We start from the raw sequence: 9,479 nt of genomic DNA, 5'->3' as shown, positions 1-9,479 counted from the left end.
AGCTCAATCAAATGGCAGCCAGAGACTTGAGCTACTACATCTAGGTAAGTTTTGGCGTCAGTAGAACACCTAATTTCAACATGTATTGATTGAACATGTATTTATGTAAATTTCTTACAAGGTAAATCTTACAAACTCTTCCTTAAATACACTACTTTGAAAAAAATATATAATCATTGGCACTTGACACTAATCAATGACTTTTGAATATAGATACAGTCCAACCAAGCCACCAGCTATTGCATGGTAAGTCGAGGAGACAAACATTCTAACCATTGTTTTCATCATTATCATACACATTATAATTAAGATGAAATGGGAAAGTACACCAAAGTACACCAAACCCCAGAAAACATTTCTAATAAGTAACTTACATGAACAGATATGGGAATATCTAAAGTCGTGGAGCTGCTTTCCAAAGTGCTGGAAGAAAATAAATTGATGAAAGCGGAAATTACCAACCTGGGGAGTGAAGTGAGGGCGCTTAGGAGAGAGATGGTGAGGCCGGTAGCACCAGAAGCTGCCGCTTCGTCCATCAAGCTGCCTCTGAGGACAATGGAGGAGTTTCAATTAGCAGAGGCTGTTATGAGAGAAACCCCCTGCGAAAAACAAAAGATGGTAGGTACAAATCTGCACTACCCAAAAGCTAGTCAAAGTATATGTGTAAATTAATAAAACCATACCTCTTCTTTCCAGCCATCCACTACATCACTCAGTATTTGTAGGAATTATCTTTCAAAACAAAATTAACACATTACTCATTATGTGAAACAGTGAGAAGTTCACCTAACCTAAATTGGTACATATACAGTATCTCACAAAACCCTAGCCATTTTTTCAAATGTTTTAATGTATCTTCTCATGGGATAACTCCATAGACATGAAACTTTGATGTAACTTAAAGAAGTCTGTGTAGAGTTTGTAGATTACGATAGATTTATTGTCACTATGGGCGCAATGGTCATGTTCATAATTAAGTGTACTCAGTTATGTGGCCAGCTGTTTAGTTGTTAATGGATGTGTTTTTAGTCATATTCTGAGGACAAGAAATCGATAGTTCTCTACAATACGTATAATGACTAGTTTAAGTTATAATAAAGTTTCATGCCAAGGGTTATCCTATGAAAAGATACAATAAAATATTTGCAAAAATGGGAGGGGTGTAGGCCTATTCACTTTTGGGAGATATTGTAATTATACATGTTATAATTATCAATGTTTCACTTGTTTGTTGGTGTAACTGTCTCAGAGACAGTCTGGACATTACAGAGATTTAAATATGTATTTACATTAATTGTTTAATTCATGATTTTATTCTTTGTTTAAAAATGATTTAGTTCGAAGCCAACAACAAGTGGACCAGAATAAAAGCGCGTAAGAGACGTTGAGAGAGTGGTCCACTATCGGAGAAGGAGGAGAGCTTCGACGTAGCTGACAACCGGCTAACATCCACACCACGGCTCCAGAGTTGACCTAGCCTGCTGTTGGCTCTTGGACAGAGAGCAAGGACACGGGACACGTTCGCAGAGGACCGGCGCGCGTGCCAGAGAGCAACGTTCGCAAGCAGCACACCGGTTTCGCGACTCGACGAGCGGGGAGCGGCGTCCACAGACGTCGCGGCTGTTTGACGGCTCGGCCAGCAGAGAGCACCGTTCGCAAGCAGCTACCAGGAGCAAGGATATGATTCGGCTCGGCTAGCTGAGAACGACGTTCGCAAACAGCACGACTTCATCCCACCTCGCCGCAGTAAGCCAAGCAATGCCTGTCTAGTCTACAAGGTCTTTCTGACTGATCTTCGGCGTAGGCTACAACGGACTACATCAGGTTTGACCATGCTGACCTGAAGTTTGAGAACGTCACGTATGGACATTTGTAAATTAGAGTGGACTTGATTGATATATCAGTTGATATTACCAGAGACATTAACAGCCTAATGATTGTTCCTACATTATTTTGCATTTTGTTTAAAGTGGTATTGCATTTTGATTTAAAGTTAAGCATTTATCTAGTTCATTAAGATATTTTGAGTGTAGCCTATATAAGTTAAGCATTTATTTAGTTCATTAAGATATTTTGAGTGTACCCTATACAAGTTTAAAATAGATATCTTAAGTTAAAATGTCAGTTCATGGAGAAAAGTCAAAAGTTGATAAATTAGAAGATCCTCTCAAGAGTGAACAGTGTTTACAACCTGATGCCACTTCAATAACAGTTGGCCCAGAGCAAAGAAAATCTAGTAGGGAAAGAAAATCAACCCCCAAAATGCTAGAACTAAAGGAACAAGAAATAGGTCAAAGGGAGCACAAATTCACCAAGCTATATGAATGCTGGAAAAGGGAAGTTAGAACTACACGTGACAAACTTAAAAATGATTGCACTGAAGACGAGTTAGCCGACATGATGGATGCGGTAGAGGGACTTGAAAATCAAGTTAAAGATGCATATGAAAACATACGATTGCAATTAGCACCTCCTCATCAGATTCGAAGAAAGATTGATTCTTGTGTAGCAGTAACAGTAGATTTGATGGGTCTATTGAAAGTGCGTATGAGTGAAGTGGGTCTAGAAGAGTTTAATGAAAAGGGTGAAAATGCTAGACTTCACATGGTGCTTGATAGAGAGTATGCACAGTCTATATTTGAGGCATCCGTGATCGACCGTACAGCCCCTAGCCTTAAGTCAAGCTGTTCATCAGAGCGGCAGAGCATCTCCGTCAAAAGAGCAGAGTATGCTGCGCAGTTAGCCGCAAAAGAAGCCAAAGTACAAATGGAGGAGGGGAGGGAGGGGGCGCTGCCGCCACTGAGGTCATCACAGAGACGTCTGCGCTGGTACGAGGGAGAAGGGGAGAGAGGGAGAGAGGGAGGGGGGGAGAGAGGGAGAGGGGGAGAGAGGGAGAGGGGGAGAAAGAGAAAGGAGGGAGAGAGAGAGAGGGGGAGATAGGGAGAGAGGGACGGGAGAGAGAGGGAGAGAGGGAGGGGGGGGGAGAGGGAGCGGGGGAGAGAGGGAGAGAGGGAGAGAGGGAGGGGGGGAGCAAAGGAAAGAGAGATGGGGGGAGAGAGGGAGGAGAGGGGGGATGGAGGGAGAGGGAGAGTCTCTTATCCTCACTATCTCTGTTGGATCTGCATTATGAGTATTAGCTGAGCTCAGACACATTGACATTGTACACATTCAGCATTGATTATGTCATAACGATGTTATCCTTTCAAAGTCCAGTCAGAGAAACTGCAGTGTAAATAATCCAACAAATGTGTGTGCTTCTTTGTGTGTGCGTGCATGCATGTATGTTAGAGCATGTGTTTATGATTGTGTGTGTGCAAGACATTTAAAGAGAGTGCCTTTTAGTTTCCGGCTCCGTTTAAAGGCCACTTTAACATCCCATAAGGGGGGGGGGGGAATGTATGAAATCAGCTTCTACACACACACACAGCATGTGTGTGTGTGTGTGTGTGTGTGTGTGTGTGTGTGTGTGTGTGTGTGTGTGTGTGTGTGTGTGTGTGTCGTTTCATGGCCGTTGAAGAAACAGGCCATACGAATACTGCCTCCGAGGTCCGAGGCCGCCCCGATCACGGCCCGGCCCCCAGCGGGCTGCCTTCTGCCCCTGACGGGGGACACTCACCGCAGGGGAGGGCTGCTTCTTACTGGAGACTTCATCTCTGCTGCATGTAACAGTGGTCGAGGAGCGCCCAGGCTGCCTCCATCCCCGGGTCACGCATGTGCAGGATCCCTTTAGGGGGGTACGCTTTAGTGTGTGTGTGTGTGTCAAGAGTAGGGTTTTGAGTGTGTGTGTGTGTGTGTGTGTGTGTGTGTGTGTGTGTGTGTGTGTGTGTGTGTGTGTGTGTGTGTGTATGTGTGTGTGTGTGTGTGTGTGTGTGTGTGTGTGTGTGTGTGTGTGTGTGTGTGTGTGTGTGTGTGTGTGTGTGTGTGTGTGTGCGTGTGTCTGTCAAGTAGGCTTTAGAGTGTGTGTGTGTGTGTGTGTGTCAAGAGAAGGCTTTAGTGTGTGTGTGTGTGTGTGTGTGTGTGTGTGTGTGTGTCAAGTAGGCTTTAGAGTGTGTGTTTTTGTGTGTGTCCAGAGTAGGCTTTAGTGTGTGTCAAGACTAGGCTTAAGAGTGAGTGAGTGAGTGAGTGAATGAGTGTGTGTATTTGTGTGTGTATCTGTGTCTGTTCAAGCATTTTTGTGTGTGTGCGCTAACATGTTGTAATGTGTGTGTGTGTGCGTGTGTGTGAGTGTGTGTGTGTGTGCATTCGTGTGCGTGCATTCGTGTGCGTGTGTGTGTGTGTGTGTGCATTCGTGTGCGTGCATGCAAACATGTTGTAATGTGTGTGTTGGCTTGTGTGTGTGCAAACATGTTGCAGTGTGAGTGTGTGCACAGACCTGAGCTGCCGCCCGGGACCCTCTCCAGGTGGTGGGGGTCCCGGGGGATGCTGTCCAGGTGGTGGTGGGACTCGGACCACATGCAGAGCTCGCTGGTGTTGGGGCCCCCCAGGGGGACGGCCGCCGCCACCCCCCCGCGCCGGGACCCCAGCCCCGTGGTCTGGGGGCCCCCCCCCCAGACCACGACCAACCAAGGATCTGTTAGGGGCTGATCGGGGTCCCACGTCGACGCAGCCCAAGAGGGTCTACGGACCCCTCACGTCCTCGCGGACCCTCCTTGCGTCCACAGCAAGGGCCTGACGCGTGCCTCCCCGATACGTTAACCCTCCGTCGAGGCGACGCAGCAGCGAGGGCTGTGATTGGTCCGCTCACTAAAACCCGCCGCAGAACCGAAGCAGGTTCACGACTGCCTGGAAGCGTCTGCGGGTTCATCGTTGCGTCGATGTGGAACCATAATCAGCCCTTTAGCCGGTGGCTAATAAGCAATAGCATTGACCCCTCTCCTGTAGGGGGCGGACGCAGAGACACTCAAAGCCCCGTACCCTGCAGGGCGAAGCACTCCTGGACAGAGAGGGACGCCCCCAGGAGGGGGGGGGGGGGGGGGGGGGGGGGGTCGGCCAGGACCTCCTCCCCTCCGGTCTCCTCCTCCATCATGTGACCACAGCCACAGCCCGACGAATTACAGTTTGCAATTCGTAAACACAGAGAAAGAGAGAGATTTGATTTCGATTTTTCAATAACACTTTTTTTTTACAATCAACCGAGAGTACAATACATCAGGAAATGTGCTATTTGTTCAGTCTTTAAAAATTGTTGGTTTATCCAACAAAATCCTGTGCAAAGTGCAACTCATCAATTTCAACAAAGCAAATAATATTATAGTAACAGCGGCGCTGTTTAAAAGCATCTACATCCCCAAACGCCTTATAAAACGTATACTCCAGCCAGACTCTGGCTCTGACATTACAGAGGAACACAGGAGGGGCCTCATGCCCTGCTCTGCCCTCCACCTTATTTCTCCGGCTGATGTACACGGCCATTTTCGCATCTCCTAAGAGATCATTTACTAGCTGCCACTTAAAATATTACTTTTTTTGTATCCAGCACCAAAGATAAAAACTTTTTCAGAAAAAAACACATTCAACAGACTAAAAACCAAAGTTAAAAGAGAGAAAAAAACAGTGAGTCTCGGGCACTCAGTAAAAATATGGAAAACTGTCTCCCGTAGGCCACAGAACGGACATGTGTTTGAAACAGCAGGATTTAAAACCGAGATAAAAGTATTTGAGGCGATGGCACCATGTAGTACCCTCCACTGGAGGTGGAGGGTACCCCCCCCCAAAACCACCCCCCCCCCCAAACCAAAACCCAGGGAGGAGGTCCAAGAATAATCTCGGAAAAACATTTGTTGTTCTATTAATAATTTTTCTTAAGGCACTTATGGAACGAGAAATCATCGGCTAAACACACGAGAACATTCAGTTGGATCCACTGAGTTGTTTATTGCAATTATGCTTCATTAACAAATAAGACAGAAAAAAAGTCCCTTACATGTACACAATAAACACAAGGACTAAAAAAATAGAAGTAGCAGACTTTACAAATCATCAACAGGTGAGCACGTATCTTTAATAACATGTTCTGCGACCGCTTGGTTCCCAACAGAACTCAAAAAAATCAAGATTCAGTTTAAAGTCATTTACAACATGCAACATTATCCCATAGACATCTTGGTTATTATGAATACAAAATAACATCTGCTTTAAATCAGGTCGCAAATCAGGATTATGACAAAAATGATGATATAAGAGCCCTTAAGACTTAAACTGGTGAAGTCTGAAAAATATATAAAGGTTGACCATCAATAGGTATTTTATATACATTTCAAATAATAAATGTGCTTATCTAACTATGGGAGATCTTAAAAGTCTTTTCATGGTTTATCATGCTATACTTTAAAGAAGAGAGAGAGAGAGAGAGAGAGAGAGAGAGAGAGAGAGAGAGAGAGAGAGAGAGAGGGAGAGGGAGAGAGGGAGAGAGAGAGAGAGAGAGAGAGAGAGAGAGAGAGAGAGAGAGATAGAAAGAGAGAGAGAGGGAGAGGGAGAGGGAGAGAGAGAGAGAGGGAGAGGGAAACAGACTATGTGTGTGTGTGTGTGTATGTGTTTTTTTTATGTGTGTGTGAACGTGTGTGTGTGTGTGTGTGTGCGGGTTCGTTTGTGTGCGCGGCGGGGCGGAGGGGGCTGCACTTTTTTTTTTTGCCCCCCTATCTGCCCCCCTCCCCCCCACAGAGGCCCCACAGAGGCCCCGGAGTGTGTGTGTGTGTGTGTGTGTGTGTGTGTGTGTGTGTGTGTGTGTGTGTGTGTGTGTGTGTATTTACAGGCGTGCAGGCGCTGAGGGAGGAGGTCCTTTTGTTTTTCTACACCCGACACAGAGAGGCTGAGGACCCCTGCCGCCCCCCCCCCGGGGTCCGCCGCCACCCCCCCACTAGGGTCCACTAGGGAGCTGAGGACCCCACTAGGGGCCCCCCTGGGGTCCGCCGCCATCAGGGATCAGGGGACAAACAGGAGACAAACCGACTACAAAAGACGCAGAGAGGCTGAGGGTCCCCCACCAAAACGAGGTGCCCCGCGCCCGTTTTGTTTTCTACAACCGACACAGAGAGGCTGAGGACCCCCCCCACCATACCTCCACCCCCGGGAGGAGGTCCTCCTGGGTGAAGGAGGAGCAGAAGGTGTGGAGGTGTGTCAGTGTGTCTGAGGACCCTCCTCCACCTGGGGACACTCTGTAGAAGGACAGAGAGCCAGCAGGCCGGTCCAGATACACTCCTACTCTGGTGGAGCCAGCGGGGGGGAGAGGGAGGGCTGTATGTGTACCGTTGTACCAGGCAGAGTAACGATCATTAAGACAATAAAGACTCCAGGACTTGTTGTTCACTCCAAGCAGGCTGTCACCACCCGGTCCTCTCCTTGTGATTCCTCTGTATGTCACTCCTATATAAACCCGTCCTTCCCACTCTACCTCCCAGTAACAGCGGCCAGTCAGAGTCTCTCTACCCAACACCTGGGGCTGGGAGTCAAATCTGTCTGGGTGATCCGGATACGACTGGAACTCTTCAACCCACGTCACCTTCCTGTTGTCCTCAGACAGAGAGAGTCGTCTGTGGGCCGTGTTGGGGTCCAGTGTGAGGTCACAGGCATCTGAGGGAGAACCAGACATGATGAGCTGCTGAACCGCTCTTCATCCTCATCATCATCATCATCATCACTAGTACTGTTCTCCTGCGCTCTGTGTACATATACATAGATATGAACACATACATACATATACATATGTACTAGGGCTGGGCGATATATCGAATATATGCGATGTATCGCGAGATATTCTCCAGGGGATGTATAAAATGCCCATATCGCGAACATCGAATATAAATTGGGACGCAATGCTTCTTTTTGCCGCTGCCGGCATACTCGTTGTGCTTTCACGCGACGGGGCGACAAGATCTCATACAAAGTGAACGTAGAGACGCGTATCTGCCAATCAGCGTTCAACAGCGTGGCCACTGAGTGACATGTGTAACGTAACAGCCAACCAGCGTTCAACCGTCAAACTCGGTGCAGTGCAGTCCGGGGTGAACTGCAGCACGGAGGAGAAAGTGATTGTTGCCGTTTGCGACTCCCGGAGCTCTATATATAATAATATATAATATAATATAATATAATTGGTTATATAATATCACGGATAAAAGCTCTGTGCGCATCCTGATGGCCGTAGCGTGGGGAGCTCTCATAGGGATTGGGCTTCTCGGGTTTTTTTAACGCACAGCGTTCCCTTCTCTCGCTATTTCCGGTGGCTCTCTAAACTCACTCCCCCCGCCCATTGCGAGTCCACGAGATTCTCATGGACGCGCGTGTGTGACGTAGTCTGGAAGGCGCGCTGCTCTAGGTGCGTGTACCTCCGACCGGTGATTGAGAACAGCCAGAAAGAGAAAAAAGGATGGAAACTGAGGATTTGGTTTCGAAAAAGAATAGCACTGGATCCTTCGTCTGGCAGTGTATATATAATAATTATTATTCAAACTGTTAATAAATAATTAACGGTTTGAATAAATGCTGTGTTGGTAAATCTAACTTGCTGTGATTTTCCTTTTCTTATGTGCAAGTTCTAAATTGTTCCAATAGAAAGCACTGATGAGTTTAAACAATATGTTGTTTCATGTAATCTACATGCAGACTTATGTTTCAGTAATACTAGAATTATTACTGACGTAACATTATGCCAGACATGGTTGAATCGAGCATTTATGATGTGCTCTAGAGAAGATTCAAAATATATCGAGATATATATCGTGTATCGAGATATAGTAAAAAAATATCGAGATATTCATTTTGGCCCATATCGCCCAGCCCTAATATGTACACATCCATAGATACACACACCTCAACAATAACGTTATGAATACATCAACAACAATATTATGAAAACATCAACAACAATGTTATGAAAACATCAACAACAGTGTTATGAATACACTCATTCATCACTAGTACTGTTCTCCTGAACATGACATGTGGGGGGGGGGGGGGGTCATGTGATGATAGTTACACTATTGCTACATCAACAACAAACATCTCTCCTTGGATCCAGGACTTACCAAAGACAAGCAGCTCAGCGCTGTGATTGGCCGTGCCAGCGCTGTTGCTCGCCATGCAGCAGACCGTGTTCACGCCGTACCTCCCACCTCTGACGAAGAGGAAGCCCCTCTCCACCCAGGCCTCTGATTGGTCGTCTCTGCCGTCCCTCACCAGGGGCCTGCCGTTGTGGAGCCACTCTACTGTGGGCTCCGGCGTGCCGCCGGCGTGGCAGGTGTAGCGGGCCGTTTGGCCCACGGGCAACACGTGGGTAGAGGAGTGGAACTCTGTGATGCTGGGTGCCTCCTCCTCCTCCTCCGAGGGCATCACTGAACCTGAAGAAACCAGGAGGAGAGGAGTGAACGTCTACAACACGGATCTAGAGATGCAGCGTCAGACACTCCCTTCACTCTCTCCTAACACCCGTCCACTAGAGGGCGACCCAGGGGATTCACACCCAGTATTCTCACCTGCCTTTT

At 47.1% G+C, this 9,479-nt stretch overlaps 1 protein-coding gene and 1 long non-coding RNA gene across 2 annotated transcripts; one reads left to right on the top strand and one right to left on the bottom strand.

Annotated features, from left to right (window-relative positions):
- LOC130378528 (uncharacterized) lies at positions 1-698 on the top strand. The gene is made up of 3 exons (XR_008894745.1): positions 1-44; positions 214-246; positions 383-698. It is a non-coding gene; the product is annotated as an uncharacterized LOC130378528 (long non-coding RNA).
- A 6,204-nt stretch (positions 699-6,902) lies between these two features.
- On the bottom strand, positions 6,903-9,469 carry LOC130378523 (stonustoxin subunit beta-like). Its single transcript, XM_056585255.1, has 2 exons — positions 9,024-9,469; positions 6,903-7,569 (listed from the first exon to the last, which is right to left on the bottom strand). The coding sequence occupies exons 1-2, from the start codon at positions 9,325-9,327 to the stop codon at positions 7,016-7,018; spliced, it is 858 nt and encodes a 285-aa protein (XP_056441230.1). The 5' UTR covers positions 9,328-9,469; the 3' UTR covers positions 6,903-7,015.
- Positions 9,470-9,479: the final 10 nt, after the last annotated feature.

The sequence above is a fragment of the Gadus chalcogrammus genome, unplaced genomic scaffold (assembly GCF_026213295.1).
Source record: "Gadus chalcogrammus isolate NIFS_2021 unplaced genomic scaffold, NIFS_Gcha_1.0 GACHA085, whole genome shotgun sequence".
Classification (NCBI taxonomy): domain Eukaryota; kingdom Metazoa; phylum Chordata; class Actinopteri; order Gadiformes; family Gadidae; genus Gadus; species Gadus chalcogrammus.
This window is presented reverse-complemented; position numbering and strand designations above follow the sequence as displayed.